Raw genomic sequence first — 20,986 nt, 5'->3', positions numbered from 1 at the left:
GATCTTGTGGCAATGCAGGTTCTGATTCAGCAGGTCTGGGCTGGGGCCTGAGAGTCTGTATTTCTAACACGCTCCCAGGTGACACGGATGCTGCTGGTCCAGGGACCACTTTGAGTAACAAGACTTGTAAAGCATCGGTTCCCAGATAGCAGGCTAGAGACTCAGGGAACCAAAAATGAAGGGGCCGAGAAGTCTTTACAGAACAGGTTGGCCACCTTCTCCAGCGTCCTCCCCCGACAGGCCCCGCCTTGCTTTGTACATTCTGACAGCATTGAACGAACTGTTTGTGGCTTCCCGACATTCGTCACTCTCTGTCTCATCTCTGCCTGGAAGGTTCTTTCCCCTCCACTTCACCTGGCCAAGACTTCTCTTAGAAAGCCTTTTCTGAACTCCCCATGGCGAGGTGCCCTTCCTCTGGGTTAAGAGCCCCTCTTCTGTGCACCCAGGAAACCCTGTACACACTCAATCAGACATATAATTGCTGATGCATCTGCTTCCGCCAGGAGACCCTGAACTCCTTCCTTGGCTTCACCCACCTGTTAGACCCAAGTGTCTCCTAATCAGTTTCCCCAAAGAAAATGGTCCCAAAGAAGGGATAAAGTGACCAGTTAGGTGAGAGGGGCTCTCATGGGACCATTGGATGGGAAATAGAGGAAAGCAAAGAGGGCTGAGAAGAGGTGGTGACAGAGCACACTTTGCTGCCTTAAATTCAGCTGTTGTTCCTGGGTTGTTTTGTGTTTATAGCTTCCTTCGTTTTTTGTTTTTTTTTTTATTTAAGTATAGTCAGTTTACAATGTTGTGCTAGTTTCAGGTGTACAGCAAAGTGATTCAATTATACATACATATATATATATGTTTTTTAGATTCTTTTCTCTTATAGGTTATTACAAAATACTGAGTATAGTTCCCTGTGCTATACAGCAGGTCCTTGTCAGCTTCCTTTAAACTAGACTATAAGCAACCTAAGGACAAAGACTTGGTCTTAAGTACATTTATACCCCAGCACCTTGCACATCATTAGAGCTCAAGAAATATGTACTGTCTGATTAATTGGAGGGAAATGCTGCAAGGGATAAGAGGAAAGCTAGAAAACTGATTGAGAAATTGTGTGGATCTCTTGGGGGAAAGAAGGTATCCATTGAAGAAATAACACCATTATAATAACAGGCAGGAAAGAATCTTTCATCAGCTGTGTCTTGGACTAGAGAAGAGAATGCCTACAGCAAGGAGGAGCTGGTGCCCAGGGCTTCTCCTGGATGCAAAGGGGAAAATATACATACATATTTGAGACAGTGTTATAAAGGCAGGAGCAATATACTATTTCTTTCTGGTAACGTGGGAAAAACAAGGGGGTGGAAGTGGGAAGGAGGAGCCTGGCGTAGCTGAGCCTATCGAGCTACCCAAGTGGAGGAGTGAAGAAGTACAGGGTGGAGGTGGGGCAGGGAGATGGCTCACGAATTTGCTTGTCATCTTGGCTGGAGCGAGCTAGAATGGGAGAGCGAGACTGAGAATAATGGGAATTGGTAGATCAATCAATCAGCAAATATTTATTGAGCAGCTACCCCGGCTGGCAGCTGGAGAGAGCTCAGCTGGAGGAGAAGGCACATTAGAAAACTGTCTATAAAAAGGTGGTTGTGGAGGAGAGGGAGGGATGTTCTTCTGGAACAGGATGGAAGGAAAAGCGGGGCCGCTTTGCTGTAGGACTCTGGGGGTGTCGTTCGCTTCGTAGCCTCTATGAAAAGCACCTCTGGAGTTGTGTCGTGCAAGGTCACGCACGCCAGACCCCGGGAGCAGAGGCCGAACCTGTGAAAGAGCTATGGTCCTGCGAGAGGAGCGGGGGAGCTGCTCTCTGGGCCCCCCGTCCCCCCCACCCCACGCCGTGGTCCTGCTCAACTACCCTCCTTCCCTTCCTCCTCAGGGCTCCGGACGCTACTCCATCTACATCGCCAATTACGCCTACGGTAATGTGGGCCCTGATGCCCTCATTGAAATGGATCCGGAGGCCAGTGACCTCTCCCGGGGCATTCTGGCGCTCAGAGACATCGCTGCTGAGGCTGGGGTCAGCAAATACACAGGTAGGCGGAGTGACATGGGGGGGCTGTGAGCTGGAGGGGCTGGGGGCTGGAACCCCGCAAGGCTGAGTCTAATACATCAGAGACCACCGGAGAGGGTGGGTTTGTGTCTCTGGGGAGGGAGGATGAAGGCTTTATTCCATCCCACCACCCATAGACGGCTTCTTCCCACGCGACCTCTCCAGATGATGAGACATCTGGCAGGGATGGGCTTTTGGGGGGGGGCCAGTGGGTGACGTCAGACAGCCAAGAACATCACCACATCATCCTCTCCTTAGAACCTCTTGCCCCATTCCCCGCTGTAACCCGAATGATGGGTGAACAGGTTCTGTAGGAGAAAACTGACAAGTCACAGAGGCCGAGATTTAAAGCCTTCTTTATTGCCAAACAGCAGGTGAAATTATTTACCTGCACATAAGCGGCCAGGAAGTGAGCGCTAAATCCCTAACCTGCAGCTGGGTCCCGTCTCAGATAACTGAGCTCAAAGAATTGTGTTCTTGTTCCAAAACCTCTCCAGCACTTTTTTTGAAGTCACGCTCCCCGCACATCTTTCTGGATGGGGGACCTATTGTCAGAGTCTCTGACAGGGAGATTGTTCTAGGGAAGGCTGTTTTTCTAATTCCAGCACGGCTGCTGACTAAACTCTGATCATCTGCCAATAGACTGCTGATGGCAGAGCAATCCAGTTCCTGTCTGGGGCGCCAAGAATCAGGAAGCCAGAGGTGTACACGGCTTCTCACGTGAACTCTGACCTCACTCACACCCAGCCTGCACTTTGGGTGTAGAAATTCCCTCAGTGGTTGACCTTCCCGATATATCCATCCCAATTTACACTACAGAATTCCAAGTGGCAGCTGGCCTGGATCCAAATTTGGGGGCTGGAAGGATCCTTGAAGGGTCATTTGGGCCATTCCCCCTGCCGCCAGACACCCGGGTGGTGGCATCGTCTCAAAGCCCTACCCAGAAAGGGTTGCCACAGCCTCTCCCGAGTTTACCATGCCTTTCTCCAGCCAGCTCTCCTCCTCAGTGAGAGGGAAAGATTGATGTTGACCTGTCTGACAAAGTTTGTGGGAACAAACGGCTAGACAATAAAACAGTTTGCACAGCTCAGCTCCATCAGAATGCGCGAGAGCTCTGCCTGGGAACGTGCAGCAGAGAGGCTGAATGTCAGTAATAAACCATGTTTGCCTGGGAAAAGGAATAAACATGCAGGAGCATCAGCCTCGACTTGTGCAGACAATTTTTCTGAACAGTTCTCAGTTCTATGCACTGGGCTGGTTTGGCAATTAAGTGCCTTGATCTGCAGGAGAAGGAGGGGAGACTGGGGAGATGAAGCACTTGAAAATGATGAGCTGGAAGGGAGGCAAGGTCTGGGAGCGAGGGTTATACACAGAATCAAAGAATTCAGAAGGCTGGGTGTGAGCATATAGGGGACACTGTTCACGCTGGTGGGGCTGGCAGAAGGGCTGGCAGGAACCAGGGACGGGGAAGGAGGGGACCAAGAGGAGACCGCTGAGGAGCACAGGGTGGGGATAGGGGCACCGGCCAACTGTGCCAGGCTGTGCTGGAAGGACGGGGCAGCTCAAGGAAGGAACAGCAGCTTCCGTGGAGCATGCAGGCAGGCCGGGGCAGCCGGCACGCCCAGAGGACATGTTAGAGCAGCGTTGCAGACTTCCAAAAGCCATTTGGCTGACAAGAACCTATTTGGCCCACCAAGTTACTATTCTGTCTGCCCGCCTTCCCAGCCCACCCTTTCCCTGCCCTCCAAGCCCCGCAACGCTACCGTGCAGCCCCCGTCGTCACTCTGTTCACAACACATGGACATATGGCTGGAAAACTAGCCCAGAGCAATCTCCTGAGCCCAAGGAATGGAACCCAATGTAAGGGCCTGACTGCCGAGGCTCTTTCACGTGGCCAGTGCTCAGCTCCAGGCTGGGGCCTGGGGCCTGGGGAGTGGGGAGAGACGCAGGCAGTGAGGGAAGCAAGCCATGGCCAGATGTGCAGTTAGGTCCCCGGAGCCAAGGCACACAACACCCATCTGCCAGACAGACCCTGGAGAACCTCCTGTTTGCAAAAGAACAAATCCAGGTCCAGAGAGGAGAAGACACTTGCCCAAGGTCACACAGGAGGTTTGCAGAGAAACTAGCACTTAGAGCCCCGGCCCCTGATGCCTAAACTGCCACAACCAGCTGACCTTTCTGATGACCTCCAGCTTGAGAATCCTGCTCCAGCCTGCAAGACAGAAGGGGTTGGTGAAAGAGGAAGGGGCCCGACCACCGAAAACTCAGCCCCCGGGACTGGCCCTCTGGACTTTAATTGCGGCTCCCGGTTTTTTGTTTTTGATTTTGTTTTTTTGCCTGAAACAGCTGCCTGGCCTGGGCTGCTCAGGGTAGCAGTGGGTTGGCCTGGGCATACCTGTCTGCAGGCCGGGCAATGGCGAAGCCCGCACCGGGCTGTCCGGCTCCGCGGGAGGAGGAGGGGAGGCATGTCGTCCGGACTCGGGATTCTGCCTGCGGCCGCCGCTCTACTGGGTCTACAGTGCCATCTAGCGGCCAGCGCGCCCGCTCTCGGGGGACTCGAGGGCCCCTGGAGGGCGGCGCAGCCAGAGCTGCTGGTGCAGAGTTGAGCAGAGGGAAGGCCACTCCCCCATGGTTCCTGGTTCTCCAAGACCCCCGCTGCCTGCAGCCTCTTGGAGCCTGAACTGCCCTGCATGGGAATCCTGAGAACTAGTTCTCCCCATGAGAGAGCCAGGCAGGAACTCAAGGTGGGGGAAGGTGGGGACCAAAAAGTTTGCACTGCCTCTCTGGCCCCGAATGATCTCAGGAACATCCCATAGGCTCTCTGAGGACCTTGAACTAGCCGTCGAGCAGAGCTGCTAAGTGGACAGGATCTGGAGCCAGAGTACTGGGTGCAGATCCTGCCTCCACCATGTCCTCCTTCCCAGGCAGCAGTGGGCAACTTATTAACCTCTCTGGGCCTCAGTTTTCTCACCTGAAAAATGGGGGGTATTAAAGGAGATAAACATAGAGCATGCCTGGCACAGGGCCTAGCACACAGGCAGTACCCACCGAGTGTAGCAGACATCAACACCCTCCTCTGAGGTTCTGAAGGAAGGATGCCAGGACCCTCTGCTGGGCATCTCCTGGGTGTAGGGAGCCCAGGGGGAAGCACAAAGCAAGCAGGGCTAACCCCTGCCCTGGAGGTATTCTGCATGTGTCTCCTGGCATGTCCTCCAGTCCTGGGCACAGGCGTGGGCATCTTCAGCCCTGTTCCCACTGGAATCCATCTCTCTTCCCTTCTTCACTCTGGACCCTATCTCGCCCTGGCCTCTACTCCCTCCCCAGGAGCTCTGCAATTTGGCCTCACCCTTTTAGGGAGCATCTGTCCAGGTTGCAAGGTGGTGATTAAAGAAGACTTAGAAGAAATTTGGAAAGAAAATGAAGGTGGATTTATGATATTGGGTGGGGAGTTTTGCTGTTGGCTGGGAGCAGTGTAGAACAAAACAGAGGGCAGATCTGATTTACAGGAAGTAAATGGAGGAGACAGAGATGCCTACAGCCCAGCTGAGGCCTTCTGGAGGACCCCTACCAGCCGCTCCAGAGAGGTGACCCGGGGCGGCAGAGTGGGGGCCTCAGAGTCTCCCAGGTTCCCAGGCAGTGCTGGCCTTTCAGTGGGCGTGCAGCCAGACCTGTCAGCTGGGGACAGGCAGGGCTAGAGTGACAGGCTCCTCAGCCAGGGCCCGGGACCCCCAGGGAGTACAGCCACAGGCCCGCCAAAGCCCCAGGAAACACGGAGTGTCAGAAGCATAAGATGATTGACAGGGAGGGACATCATTTTTTATTCAAAGCAAACACAGATGTTATAGAATACAAATGCAATCTTGGTACACATTTTCTTCAGCTAAAACAAGAGAGTTGTTTTTTTTTAACGTCAAGCCTATGGCTGGCCATTCTGGGCCTTACCAGGAGTACAGATCCCTCTTCTGCTGAGAGGGAACTTGACTAGAAATGTTTGAGAGCATGCTGTGGGGAGAGAGTGGCTCTGGGGTCACTCAGACGTGGGTTTCAACTGTGATCCATTGCCTGCTGGCTGCAGTTATGCCTCCCTGAGCCTCGGTTTCCTCACCTAGAAAATGATGAGGTGAGGTGAATCGTGCATGCTACCTAGTACACAGGACTGAACTGGAGCTATTCCTGCCCCTCCTTTTCCTGCCCTCCCTCGTGAGACAGCTACTTCCAGCCCCCTCCCTGCCTCGGGGGGTGGGCACACAGAGAGGAATGACTTCCCTCCTGTACCCACCAGGTGCCCAAGGTTTGAAAATCCCCACCAGTGGACAAATGATGGAGCCTGTCCTCCTGCCTCCCCATCTCCCTCAATGTCCTGCAGGGACAGACCAGAGGGATTAGGGGTGAGTGGGAATGTCCTTGTCTAATACCCTCCACACCAGTACACTCGGAACCCCACCCAGCATCTGGACCACTCTCAGAGGACCCGGGGGTAGCAACACCAGCCCTAACACAGTATGATTCTGTGTTAGAATTTCAGGAAGTTTAAGCTGTTATCCTGCCCTTCTCACACCTCCTTCTCCAACACACACACACACACACACACACACACACACACACACACACACACTGTCCATTCCTCCACCCCTGCATGTTCCAGTGCTTTGATATTCTTTTACGATATCTTAGATGTTCTCGGCAACCTGCAGGCCTTAGCATCCACTAGAATCATTAATCAGCAGAATAGTCCCACAGGTCCAGGTTCCTTGTCTGACAGCCTCGCCGCGGAGCCCCCATGGTGCAGACTGTAGAGGGGCCCAGGAGGATGCACTGAAAAGTAGAGCTGGAAGGAGCCTTGCAGACCTTCTCACTCCCGCCTCCACTTCACGGAGGGAGACCAAGGCCTGGAGGGCACACTTCCCAAGTTCCTGCCTCCAGAGAAGGTGCAGAGGCCGGGCAGCCCCTGGAGGCTTTTGCTTAGCACCGCGAATCCCCTGCCTCTTCATCCCGGGCCCTCTGCTGTACAGTTGCCGCAGCATGCAAACGCCCCGCTCCCTGCAGCCTCTTTCCCTTCCCCACCTCCAAGCCCGAGGGCTGCCCTGATGCCGTCTAAGAGAGGGATTGGCTGCACCCAGATTGGACTTGGGTCTACATCTCCCAAGTGTAGGGGTTCAGAGGTTTAGGGGTGCAGTTCTTAAGGGTAAGCGGGGCTGCCCCGTGGGCTCAGGCCCACTGAGCGGATCAGAGCGGGTGTCAGAATGTGGCAGGAGGAAGAGGGGGCCGTAGGGAAGCATTTTCCCTTGTCACCACCTCTTCCACCCCGCCTGGTGGACAGAGTGAGAAGCCTTCGGGAAGGGATGGGCAGGGAGCAGCATTCACACCCAGCAGCAGAACAAGAGGCCTTTGAAGCTTGAAAGTGCTGGAAAAATAAAGGGACATTATTCACCCAACAGGTGGGAAATAGTCCCACTAATGACTCTGTGGCACCTGACGCTTTCCAAGGTACCTTCCAAAAACCAGCTCACTTAATATTTATGACAACCTGGGAAGGGGCTATTATTATTATCAGTCTCGTGTTATAGGTGAGAAACCAGATGGCCGGAAAGGTTCAGTGACATGCCCAAGGTCACACAGCTCGAATATCCTGATCCCCAGTCTTTCCTACCAACCGGTGTGCCTCTCCAGCCCCAACTGGGGAACTGCTTGCCCCCACGAGGATGTTCTTGCCTCAAGTATAAAAGAATTAATTGATGTAAAGTGGAGTTCAACTCCCTATTGGAACATCATTTTCCAGGGCTAAATAAAGATGTTCCTAACTGCCCCCAGTAGCCCCATAAGGTGTGTGCTAAACCTTAGGAGGCCAGGAGACAGGGTGGATGTAACAGAGAAGACAGGGAGACTTAAGGGGAAGAGCTAGGGGAGGAGGGGAAGGTCCAGGTAGAAGATACTTGCAGAATAAGGGGCCTCTGTCATGGACCGGGCAGGGAGTGGGAGAGTCAGGCTACACTTAAGATGGATGGATTTTATTAGTTTGAAGAGAGCTAACATGATGGACCTGGAAGTAGGGTTTCCCCTGCGGCCCCAGCGAGGGGTGCAGGCACCTGGCTGTCCCTGCCTCAGACCCCCATTTGGCTCTCCATCCTGAGGCTGCTGGGGCTCGTGCCCAAGAGGCTGGCTCCCCGGCTGCCAACTCACCTGCTCCCCAACTGTGCAGCAAACTTGCCAAGAAAGAGGTGTGGGTAACATCTCTGTTATGGTCCAGTTGCCATGGCAATAAATTGTCACTAATTAGTAGTGTGGTTACCATGGCAATTTTCTAGTAATTACAGGTTACAAATGGTGCAAGGCTTCAACCCAACCCAATTAGTTAATTAGAAAGATTTAGAAATTTGTCCAAGAGGGAAATAACCTGCCTTGTAGAAAATGAAGGGAATGTGTCACAGCTTGGGAGCCAGAGGCAGAGAGGAAATTGGAGGATGCTGGAGCGGTGGAAGAAGGATGGAGTTGCATGGCAGCAAGTCCCGGAGCCCCACCTGGAATTGCTGGGGACCCAGACAAGACCGAGGGTTTCTCACCAAAGCCTGATCCTGGGCTGGAGTTTGGCAGAACCAGGGCAGGGACAGCTGCCAGCAGCCACTCAGCAGCACTCTTTGAATGGGCAGAAGAGGTGCCCAGGTTGTAGCCCAGCACCCTCCCTGATGGCTTAGGAAAAGAAAGGCGTCTGAAAGCCTCCTGCCCTGCCCCACGCCTGGGCTCTCCTAATGAAGGCTCTCCCGGGAGTATTGTGGATTCAGTGGCTCCATTTTCACAAGGCTTGAGCTCTCCTTGAGAGCTAATTAGATTACCTGGGAGAAATCCGGGGGCACAGGGCCCAGGATGTGTTAACGAGGAGCCCCACCAGGAGAACCATGACTGCGGCAATGCCATTTGCCCCACTCTGGCCCCAAAGCCGGCCCCTGGTGGGCAAGCTCCACCTGCACAGGTGAGAAAGGCCCCATGATTTCCTCCAGGGACAAATCTCAGAGGATGGGAGGAGCCTGGGGACCAAAAGAACCTCCATCCCAAATTAGCACAGTGGGAACCTCTGCCCTGTCCAGAAGCGGGCTGGGGAGGGCACCTGACTTAGTGTCACTCAGGTCTGCCTGAGTGCTCATTAACTTTTTAAAAAAATCACATGCTGGTGCTCTAATAACTGCTCTCATTGTACTGAACAGCCCTTCAGAGCAGCACTTTCCAAACTTTACTGAGCACGTAAACCCCCCAGGGGTCCTGTTTGGGTGGGTGGGGACCTGAGATTCTGCATTTCTAACAAGCGCACAGGTGTAGCGCTTAGTAGCAAGGTTGTAGGATTCACAAAGACCTTTACCATCATTTGATCCTCTTATTTTTCTCACCTCATTTGATCCTCTCAAAAACCCTGAAATAGAAAAGGCAGGTCACACTATCTGCATTTTTCAGATGAGAAAAACCTAGGCTAAACGGGTAACGTAAATTGCCCAAGATCACACAACTTGTAAAAAAGCCAAGGTGGGACTAGAATGCATGTCCTGCTTCTGGTCAGGCTGTTTCCTGCACCATACCTGGGGTAGGAGTGAGGCTGAGGGCAGGCTCTCAAGGCTCTATTTGAAACTCACTGGTTGGGGGTGGTTTGTTCAAGACACCTTAAGATTAGACTTCGTGACATGTCCACATTGATCTTGGGCATTTCAAACCCTAACGGAGAGCTGGCTTGCTTGCTTTCTTTCTTAAAAAAAATATACACCTTATTGGATTTTTTCCTTTCAAACTACAGAAGCACTTCTTGTTACAATAAGCCAAACGATACAGACGTTCCCCAAAAAGGCCAACATACTGTCTCTCCTTCCCTCCCTAAGTCCTACCCCATCAGGGCAGCCAATGCGAACAGCTCGGAGTGTGGCCTTCCCCACTCTTCCCCAAACTCAAAAACAAGTTTGCACAAACACGTACATTCAGAAGTATCATTTGTTTTCCTTTTTCTGGAAAATAAAAATAAGATCACACAATACCATTACCTGGCGAATTGCTTTTTCATTTAACAATACGTCATGGGCGTTCCTCCAAGTCAATACACGGGGCTCTACACAGTCTCTTCAGTAGCTGCAGAAGAGTCCGTCATGCGGATGCACCGTAATCCATTCTGCATCGCTGTTGATGGACAGGCAGGTGCTCGCATTTGTTTCCTACATCAAGCAAAACAAAGTAAGCATCCCTGTACCTGTGGCTGGAACCTGTTTCTTTAGGTCCTTAGAACAGGAACACACCCAGTATCTCGACCAGCATATGTGTGATCAGGGTAAGGCTGGGGGCTGTCAGGGAATCTGTGACTTGATCAAAATGTTGCAGGTAGAGATGGGTTTAGGATTAGTGCAGTTCAGCTACCAAAGGGAAGAGAAGGCTCTGTGTGGTGGCCTCTGTGTTCCTCAGCTCATGGAATCATTCCTTTGGCACAAAGTAACTCCATCTTGCTCCTCACTTGCCTCATCATCAGTGCAGTCACCCTCCACGTTGGTTTATGGAACCCTGAGCCCAGATCTGGGCTCCAGGAAGCATCTGGAATGTCAGAATCTGCCCCTCCCCGCCCCCCCACCCCTGCCTCTCCTGAGGCATCACCATAGCAGTGCATCATGGGCCTCCGAGGCGGCCCCCATCCTCCACGCGGGCCTGGGGCTTTGCTTCTGCCGCTCGGTGAGAGTCGCTGTGCTCTCCCAGGAGGCCGGGGCGTAAGCGTGGGCCCCATCCTCAGCAGCAGTGCCTCAGATATCTTCTGCGACAACGAGAACGGGCCCAACTTCCTCTTCCACAACCGGGGGGACGGCACTTTCGTGGATGCTGCGGCCAGTGCTGGTGAGTAAAACAGCCTCTGTCCTGTGACCCCCACCACCCTACAGGGGACTCTGGTCTGCCCTGCTCCCTCCAGGTCCCACAGGCCCCAGGGAGAGCGGGACAAGTCGTTGTCTGCACCGCACAGGGAAATGTTACTTGTCACCTTTAATTCCACATCCCCATGGTTCAGGACGCAGGGGATGTTTGTGGCTAGGGAGACAGCGTCTGGAACGCCTGACTGTTATCCATTCTCCAGCGACTGGGATTGGCCCATGCCAACTCTGAGTCCTGCCTGTGTCTCTCAGCACTGGTTTCCACTCTAAGCTGCCTCTCTCCATTTCTTCTCCCCACATCCATCTTAAACATGCAACTCAATCCAATAGCCATTTATTGAACCTGTGCTAAGTGCCAGGCTGGTGCTAAGAGCTGGGGACGCTGACCTGAATAAAGCTAAGATCACCCTACCCCACCCCCCCACCCGCCCATACAAGGCACTGACATTTTAGAGGAGGAAACAGACAAATGAACGAATAGCTATAATATGAAGCAGAATAAAATCTACACAAAAATAGTGCTCCAGGCTCCCAGCTCTGCTCCCCTTCCTCCCTTTGTGTTCATCCATCGTCTGCCGCAGGACCTTTGCACCTGCCAATCCTCTCCACCTGAAGTACCCTCTCCCCCTTCTCTATCTGCAAAACTTCCATTTATCCTTCAACACTCAGCTTAGGTGTTATCTGTGAAGCCTTTCCTGCCTCTCTCTGTACCGCCTGGCAGAGATTGGCACTGCCTCCTCTGTATTCCCACTGCCTTTGCATGTGCCACTCACTCAGGCTCCTACATCACTATAATAATCTGTCTGTGTCTGCAAAGACCGGGACACATAATAAAAGTATGTGGATGTAATCAGTCTGCCCTTCAACCACTTCTCCCCACCCACTTCCTCCCCACCTTGCCAAGGAACGGGAGGTTTGATCTCTCCTTCTTGGTGGCGTAGGGACGAGCTCCGGCCTCCGGAAGAAGAGGTGAGCAGGGCTGTAGACACATAGATCCAAGGTCCTCCAAGCGCCAGCTGGTGCTGACGGCTAGCATCCAGTTCCTGAGCAGGTACTAATCCATTCTCTGTGACTTACAAGTACCTGCCCTTCCAGCACTCTGCCCGGGAGTTCCCATTTTGAACACCCCACAAATGCACCCTTGCAGCCAGTCAGCTCCCCTGTTCTTCCCGGGCAAAGCTAAAAAAGGAGGCAGCTCCCCGGCCCGTCCTCCCATGCAGCTCACCTGTTAAACGCTCCAGCAGCAAATTTTCTCATTGCTGAAAAATCGTAAAATGAAGAGGAGGTGGTGGTGGAGAAAACCTAGAGGATTTGATAAGGTGTTAAAGAGACGGAAGCAGAGGTGAGCGAGCAAGTTGGAGTAGGAGAAGGTATCAGACGGGAGGAGAGAGGAAAGGTGCTATGCCCGTAATTGAAAGTCAGAGTGATTGCAGGGGTTTAACGAGACATGTCAAGAGGGCATTCATCACCCAAACAGATGCTGCTGTGAAGTGCAGCCTGGCACCGATTATTCTCGTGAAAGGGAACCAGCTCCTTGTCAAGGTGCCTCATAGATAGGAGAGAAATGGGCCAACACAGAAGGCCACCGACATTCGGGCTGGGGAGTTTTGCAGAGAATTAATGGGGTATTTCATCCTAGAGGTTGGAGGCTGCCCCCATGCCTTTGCAAACCCTCTTTCTCCAGCCTGGGTCTCCCTGCCTCTTCTCCCCCACCCCCACCCATCCTCGCCTCCCCCAAGGGGATGCCCAGCCCCCAAGGTTCTCAGGGGGGTCCCACCTTGCTTTCTGCTGGCCCCTATCCTCAGGATCTCCATATCTGCAGCTGGCAAGAGCTCGCTGTGTCCTGGGTCTGTGATCCCCGTCCCCCACCATATTGTCCTATCACCTGCCATCTCTGAGGGCCTGATGACCAACGGCAGTTTGTCCTCCAGAAGACTCAGCATGGGTATTCAGAGCCGGCCTCCACTGCCTGTCAGCTCTGCACTTGACCTGAAGGATCATGTCTGCCTTGGGCAACTAGGAGGTCAGGCCATCCCTCTGGGCAAAGCCACCCTCCATCCTCCCCCAGGATCAGCTCAGTCCCACTGACCACTGGTAGATGCAGGGACAGCACAAACAGGTGACACTGGACCCACAAGCTTTCTTCCCAGATCTCACAAGGCACACTGTGCGTTTCTTAGTCACGGTGCTATATTTTCTCTGCTGTCACCAAAGTCCCTGGTCGCCTTCTGTCAAATTATTTATGTCTCTTCATTCATTCAGCAAGTGTTTACAGAAAAATACCCGGTCACCACAAGCACTGAGATAGACTCTGTGGGAACACAGGTGAACAAGAAGACAGACCCTCACCTCATGGAGTGTAAGGTCTAGTAGGAAAACTGGACCCCACAAAGGAACATAACTGCACGTGTGATCAGCTCAATGGAGGAGAATGGGAGGCTGTCAGGATGAATAGCAGCGTGGGTGGGAGGGGCTTATTTTCATGGGAGTGGTCAGGGAAGGCTTCCTTGAGGAGGTGACATTACAGCTGGGAGCAGAAGAAAAACAAGGAGGCAAGTAACCAAGAGCCTTGGCAAGAGCGTTCCAGAAGGAGAGACCAGCTTGAGCAAAAGCCCAGAAGCTGGAAAGAGCTTGGGTCATTTGAGAAATGAAAGGAATGCCGGGTGGCCCGTGCATATGCGGAAGGGGGAAGAGTGGTACCAGTTAAAGACCAGATAAGGCAGGCAGGGGCCTTGTGCTCCCCGGGCAGGAATTTGAACTTGACCCAAGAGTACTGGGGAAGCACTGAAATTTGAGCAAAAGAGTGATGATCAACTTAATGTATCCCAGTGTCAGGGGTGGCTGGGGAGGGCTTTAGTCCTCAGAATCTCCACAAGTCTCCTTCCCCCAGCCCATGCTGCCCCAAAAACGAGTAAAAATAGTACTTTCTGGGCAAGTGCAGCTTGAAGGCAAGTCTCTGGTTCTCTCTGCAACCAGGTGGCTGCCCACCTTCTGCCCCTGCGGAGAGATCGGGACAGGATGAGGCTCACCCTCCCTTGCTGCTCTTCACGGGGCCCTGGCAAGGTGAGTGTTTGTGGAGCCTGCAGGGGGCGCTGCCCTGAGGGCGCCTGCCTTTCCTCCCCAGGTGTGGATGACCCCCACCAGCACGGGCGAGGTGTCGCCCTGGCCGACTTCAACCGTGATGGCAAAGTGGACATCGTCTATGGCAACTGGAATGGCCCCCACCGCCTCTATCTGCAGATGAGCGCCCATGGGAAGGTGCACTTCCGGGTAAGAAGGAGCCTCTGCCTCGCTCCCCTGCTTTGTCATCTTGGGGTTGCAGCCCCGCCTGTGCCTCCCCCCAGGCTGAGTAGGGGCTTGTGGCTCTGCAGAGCCTGGGGGCGGGGTGGCCACAAGGAAGGTAGCATCTGGGGGACGATGGGCTCCTGCCTGGGCTGCTGTGATGTCTGTAGTGCCCAGCGCATGGTCATGGGCAGAGGAGAGAGAGCAGCCTTGCAAGGTGCGCGGCAGCAGGGCAAAGGCCCAGTGAGGTGGGCTTCACTCTGGGTCGGGAGCATTTTCCCATAGCCTGGGCCTGAGCTTTTCAAATTGAGGCTCAGGCCAAGGGCACAGTGGGGCTGGCGGGACAGGGGAGGTTGAGGCCACAGAGCTCCCAACAGTTGCCCCTTCTGGACAAATGGCAGGTGGGGGACAAGGTAACCTTGAACCCCTCTCTGTGCCCCCTCCCTGAGCTATCAACCGTCTGTGACACCAAGAATTCTTCAGAAAGACTGGTGACAGTAAGGGATGTACCAGCAGCCCAGTGAGCTTGAGTCTGGGCCTTTCTCAGGAGGGTGATGGAGAGCATGGGGTGGTCAGAGCTGACCTCCGGGAGTCAGGGTGCTTCTGGAGGTACCTGGTCTTGCCAAAAGCCCCCGAGGAAGCAAGAAAGTGGTGGCATTTGCCAGAAGCTTGATGGTCCCAGGGGAGTCAGCAGGGCCCTTATGTCTGGGGCACTGCCACAGCCCCTCCCCTGTAGGCAGCCGCCTTGGGGTGCTCAGGGCCAGCCACTCATTCCCTGCAGAGGCTCGAGACCCAGGCTCTCTGGGTGAAAAAGAGGTGCATCCTGGCCATGGAGAAGCTGCTCCTGGGATCCTGGATGATTTCCACCTTTATTCAGCTTTTCCTTCTAACCCAGGTTCTCAACCAGGGGTGATTTCGTCCCTACCCCAGGACATTTGACAATATATGGGGACATTCTTGGTGGTCACAAATGGGATAGAAGGTGCTACTGGCATCCAGTGTGCAGAGGACAGACGTGCTGCTAAACGTCCTACAATGCACCGGCTGGAATAATCTAGCCCCAAATGTCAACTAACTCTTCTGATAGCCCAGCCCCAGAGCTCACAGGAGCAATAATAAGAATAAGAATAAGAATGGAGACCCCATTTATCAGGTGCCTTCTGTGTGCCAGGAACTGTGCTAAGCATCTTACATACATTATCTTGGAAGCCCAGGCAGCCAGTGGGGCAACCCCGAGGGGCCTATGTAGGTTTCCGTTAGAATAATAACAACTTCGAGATCCTGAGGTCTCTTTGTTACCAGCTCTCAAGGCCCTCTTCAGCCCACCCTGGACAGCGGGCCAGGCTCCCAGTCAGCTTCATCACTGCGTTGTTGGGGACAGCCTATTCCCCTGGGCAACCCAGAGTGGGCAGCTCATTCCTGTGGCCAGGGGAGAGGGCCTGAAGTAGGAGGCCCAGGGGCAGGGCCAGGGCAGAGGACCACTCCCAGAAACCCCAACTGTGCCCTTCCCAATTCTCCCCACGTGGACCCTGGGACTTAGACAGCCTCCTGCGTCTTTAAGGGACAAACCCACCCAGAATGGATGTTCTGCTAAGAAACAAAAGGTCGCCCTCCACAGCTCTTCTATTTCAAAGGCAAGTTCCACAGGTGGGACACTTCCCCAGGCCCACCGAGGCCCTCTTAGCACGTTGACGTCCCTGCTGGGCTGTCCTGGGTCTGGGGTCTCCTCGTGAGCCCTGCGCAGAGGTATCTGATACTGCAACCCCCCAAGGCAAATATCTCAAAAAAAAAAATCAAAAGACTCCCAAGAAACAAAGTAAGGTAATAAAGGCAGCAAAAACACAGCTAAAGGCCACCTCTGCCACCTTTCATGAGGCTGATGTGGGCAGGGCCAGGACAGAGTGCCAGGGATCCACCTGGTGCCCACCCTGTGCCAGGCGCTTTACACGTGGTGCTCACAACCTGGACAGCTGTTATTCATCTCCGTGTCACCAGTGAGGAAGGTGAGATCCGAGCGGTTAAGTAACCTGCCTGAGGCCACACAGCTAGTCTGCGGAGAAGCCTGGATTTAAATGCACAGCACTGCCCAGTGCCCTCCCGGCCTCCGCCTCTCACTGCGGAGGACGAAGGGCACGTACTAGGAAGGGCATAGCGTCTGGAATCAGAGCCCTGGTGATGGCCCCCACTCATTAGCTATGACAGTGGGCAATTCCCCTTCCTCTCCAGGACTCAGTTACCTCACCTGTAAAATGGGAGTGCTCACATCAGCCCTGCCTCGAGTGACTGATGGGAGGGCCCCATGTGGTCCGGACCAGGGAACAGCAAGGTGCTTCACCAGTGTGAATTAGGACTGTTCCTCTTACCTCCTTGTTCTCCTACAAGCAGCCTGAAGTTTATGTGATCCTAAACACAGCATACCTAGGGCCCTTACAGGGAAGGTGACAGAGGACGTGCTAGGTCAGGATTTTATCTTTGCGCGTACGCGCACACACGGGGGTGGGGAGAGTTGGCCTCTAGGCCACCCCCATCGCCCCACGCATCTGCCCGCTGACCTGCAGCCCTCTCTCCTCCCAGGACATCGCCTCACCCAAGTTCTCCATGCCCTCGCCTGTCCGCACAGTCATCGCTGCCGACTTCGACAATGACCAGGAGCTGGAGATCTTCTTCAACAACTTTGCCCACCGTAGCTCTTCAGCCAACCGCCTCTTCCGGTAGATGCTTCAGCCTGGCTCGCGGCTACTCAGCCTTCGTGGGTGGGGGTCAGGGAGGAAGGCTTAGGACTCAAAAGAGGAGCTCCAAGGGGAGGGAGGAGGAAGGTCCCCTGATGAAGGAGCATTAGAAGCTGGAAGGACAGGGATTGAGCAAGAGGCTGAGAGAATGGGGGGTGGAAAGGTGAGGCGGGGAGTCCTGGGCCTCCTGCTGTTGGAGAGGAAATGGTCAGGGGGACGTGCACAAAGTGTGCCTAGAAGCCAGGCTCCACTCTACCACCCAAAGGGGTTCCAGAGCCAAATCTGTTTGGGTGCATCTGGATGAAGCAAAGACAGGCAGGTGTATTGACTACAGGACTTCTCAGAGCCTTTAACGTGACCATGAGTATTTTTACTTTCCAAGAGGTGAATGGAATATTCCAAATAGATTTCAGTACAAGATACTTCTTTCAGAGATTTTTCTCTTGGGATTGGTGCTCTGCTAAACATCCTTTGGGAAATGCTGAATGAAACAATTAATGGTAGATGAGGGAATGGTAGACAAGAATGGAGGCAACTGAGCACTGCATGCAGGGAGGAAAGGTTCGATTTTTCTCTGATTGGGGTCCAGAGACCACTGGCCTCAGAACCACCCAGAGTGTTTATTTAAAGTAAAGAATCCCTGGGCCCGCCCTGAATCTCCTGAATCAGAATCTCAGGGGCTGAGGCCCAGGAATCTGTCTTTTTAACGCGTACACTAGGCATCAGGTGATTCTTATCCCACCAACGTTTGAGAACTGCTGTTGGGGAACAAACCTCAGGACACATGCGGCCCTGGTTCCTGGCCTAAAACATGCTAATGGGTCTCAGCACCAGGTGGCAAGAGGAGGGTGGGCCAGGGGCCTTGGATGCAGGAAATGGGCCAGATCACCTGCTCAGTTCCCCAAGGCCCCCGTCCCCTCCCCCAGAAGGCCCTCAACTATTAATAAAAGGCGAGAGCTGTGACTAAGCGTGTTTTAAAATATAATTATTAACAAAGCATCAATCCGGACCAGCTGTAATCACCCCCTGAAGGCACCAGATTTGCTAATTAGGAGCCTTGCAAAAAGCTTTTTCACAACTTCCAGATTAATTGAGGAAGATCAATTGCTCGTTAACAGAGACACTGCTTTCCTTCTCTGGCTGATAACGTGTCACTCGCCAGGGCCCGAGCACCAAGGAGTCTCTGTGGCCCGAGCACCCAGGCACCTCCTCTGCCTGTCTGGCCTCTGTCAAACCTCCCAGCTTCCCTCCCGCCACCCCAAGGGCAGGCTGGCCCCGGGCTGTCTGCGGACAGGGTCACCACACGGTCACCCTATGGGTTAGTGTGTTTGTTTCCGCACAGCGTCAGTGGAAGCCACTTCCCAGTTCCGTGGCTGTGCCCCGAGTCCCTGTGGCAGACGGCTGGGTCTGGAGCTCGCAGCAGAGAGTGTAGGGGCTACAGCTGGGCCCACCACTCAGCTGGCAACTCTAGAAGTTGAGCCCCTACCTGCCCCATACCACGTGGGCTTGTCACGTGTCACCGAAGGAAACATGGTGGGCTCCTTGTAGGAGTCACCAGGGATGCAAAGCCTCGGTGTGTGTGAGTCTGCCGGCCCTTCAGCGATGCCTGGGAAACCAGGGAACTCATCACCCACTCCAGGTGCTTAAGAAGAGTGCAGAGGCCCTGTTAACAATGGCGGGGTGACAGGCGTGAGCAGGGACAGTCCCAGGCCGGGCAGGATGTGCGTTGATCTGGTCCCATGGCTTCACCCTGCACACTCCCTCTTCTCTAGCTGCCGCCCTGTGTCCAGTCCTGCAGAGCAAGCTGTTGAAAATGCGAATCTGACCACACCCCTCTTCCACTTAAACCCCTTAGAGGCTCCCCACTACCTTCCCTTCGATACATCCCACAGGCTGGCTTTGTCCCCAGCCTTGTCACTCTCCACTCCCCAGTTTACACCTAAGCGCCAGACACCCCAAGCTTTCCGTTCTGGGCTGCACCAGGCCTGGACCCCTCAGGCTGCCCACACCACCTGCCTCTCTCTCGCTTCTGAGTGACACAGACTCACTCATCATTCTGGTTTCAGCTTTGTTGACCCTTCCTCCAAGAAGCCTGCCCTGGTTGCCCAAATCTGGGTGAGTTTGCCCAGCTCTGCCCTGGAACTTCTGGGCTTTAGCCTTAGAAACCCCTGACTCCGTTGTCACCTGAACCCAGGGATGGCTCTGCCCAGCCGTGACAGAGCTTGCAGGACACGAGTGGTTGAAGGGACTGTGGATGCTAGCAGGCTGAGGCAGACACACACCTCCGGCAGGTGTGCACACACACAAAAGTACTGCCGGCCATGCTGCTCACTGCCCAGACTGCACACGTGGGTGTGCTCAGCACAGACGCTCTGCGCGGACAGAGGACACCTCCCAGGACATGTGCTCAACCCTGCAGACACCTTGCAGTTCTGCCAGCACCCTCTGCCATCCAGCCACCAGAAGCTCCAGCTCAGGGGACCCTGGCTCCCTCCTGAAAGAAAGCATTGGCCACAGCACAGCCCTCTGGTGACTGTGATTTAAGTGACAGCCCCACCTGCAACGTAAGGGGAGAGTGATACAGATCCTTCCTGGTCCTTTCTCCCCACCCCAGCCCCAAGATTGCTCCACACAGCCAGGACAGAGCGCCCAAGGCTGCGAGAATCTACCCAGTGAGAAAAATTAGAGAGGAAAGCTCAAAGCCATCATCAGCGTTCAGCTCAACGTGCAGAAAGAACAGGACTTTCACAGTGGACTTTTCTACAGCAAATATTATCATGATTCAGAGTTCAAAACAGACAAAGCCCTAGCAACCCAAAGGGACCCTTTCTTCCCTTTTGTCTCTGGATTCCTCCATGCACCCCACAGACATGTCTGGAGCTTCCTGAGAGCCAGGCACTGTGTTAGATGCTGCGGGAGATGCAAAGAAGGGTAATAATACATGGTTCCAGGTTGCAAAGAGTTCGCAGTCTAACTGAGGAGATAAGATGCATTCATATAGAGCTTCAACACAAGGCAGAAAGCGATAAAGGCCAGGAAAGTGACAGAGGCAGAGCAGGACGATCAGGGAGGGCTTAGAGGAGGTGGCACCGGAGTAGGGGTGGAACCCTGCGTAGCATTCAGAACTCAGAAACCCAGGGCCGCTAGAAGGAATGTGAAGGTCAGTTGAAGGTAGTTGCATCCCTGCCCCTTCTCCATCCATCAGCTGCCCTTCCCCAGGCTGTCTATAATTCATCCATTAGAGAAGGAAAAATCAATATTTACCAACGTGAATTAAAACCCAAGAAAGGCGCAGGCAGGGTCTGTGAGCAGAGTGGCTCTGTCGGCATGCAGGCGGCAGCCCACGTGCAGCAGGGTCTCAGGGTGCTCAGGGGCTGGAGAATGGAGCTAGTGGGCCTCGAGGTCCAGGGAGCCCACTGGGGCTTTGCCAGCACATTGTCGTCCATGAACAGCCTGTCTCCTGTCCCGCAGCATCATCCGTAGGGAACACGGCGACCCCCTCATCGAGGAGCTCAATCCTGGCGACGCCTTGGAGCCCGAGGGCCGGGGCACAGGTGAGGGCGCCTGAGGGCTCTGGCCTGCTCTCCCCTGTCTCAGTGCTGCCCTTAGCCTGGGGGGAGGGCGGGAGGGGTGGTGCAGCCTGTCCCACAGCAGGGCTCATCCTATCCCTGCCACTCTGAGGGCTGAGATCCTGGGGCAGGGGTGAGAGTGGGGGAGGAGGCCCTGGGAGTGCCAGGCGGGAAGCAGAGGAGGGGACGGTCCGTTCTCCCAGTCCCAGGGCCGCGGGGTCAGAGGCGTGGGATTCCACGGGCAGTAGCATCTCTGGTAATGCTCTGCCGGGAGGAGAGGCAAAGGCGAGGCTGGGCGTCCTGCTGTCTCACCCCTCCTGGCACTCAGCCTGGTGTCAGCAAGCAAGCACTGGATCAGGAGTCCCAAGACTCGGCCCTGCCGTTGCCTCGCCTGTGGCCTTGGAAGAGGTGCTTCCTCTTCCGGATCTTGTT

The 20,986-nt window shown here is 54.2% G+C and overlaps 1 protein-coding gene across 3 annotated transcripts in view; it reads left to right on the top strand.

Moving 5' to 3' along the window:
• Nucleotides 1-20,986, top strand: part of CRTAC1 (cartilage acidic protein 1) — a 132,911-nt gene that overhangs the window by 98,232 nt on the left and 13,693 nt on the right. For 2 of the 3 annotated variants that reach the window (XM_060126333.1, XM_060126334.1), the window contains exons 5-9: nucleotides 1,919-2,075; nucleotides 10,808-10,942; nucleotides 14,099-14,244; nucleotides 16,831-16,967; nucleotides 20,457-20,539. In XM_060126333.1, the coding sequence (XP_059982316.1) occupies nucleotides 1,919-2,075; nucleotides 10,808-10,942; nucleotides 14,099-14,244; nucleotides 16,831-16,967; nucleotides 20,457-20,539 (658 nt within the window). The remainder of the gene's footprint in view (nucleotides 1-1,918; nucleotides 2,076-10,807; nucleotides 10,943-14,098; nucleotides 14,245-16,830; nucleotides 16,968-20,456; nucleotides 20,540-20,986) is intronic. The other variant, XM_060126335.1, reaches the window with a different exon arrangement.

The sequence above is a fragment of the Lagenorhynchus albirostris genome, chromosome 16 (assembly GCF_949774975.1).
Source record: "Lagenorhynchus albirostris chromosome 16, mLagAlb1.1, whole genome shotgun sequence".
NCBI lineage: Eukaryota > Metazoa > Chordata > Mammalia > Artiodactyla > Delphinidae > Lagenorhynchus > Lagenorhynchus albirostris.
This window is presented reverse-complemented; position numbering and strand designations above follow the sequence as displayed.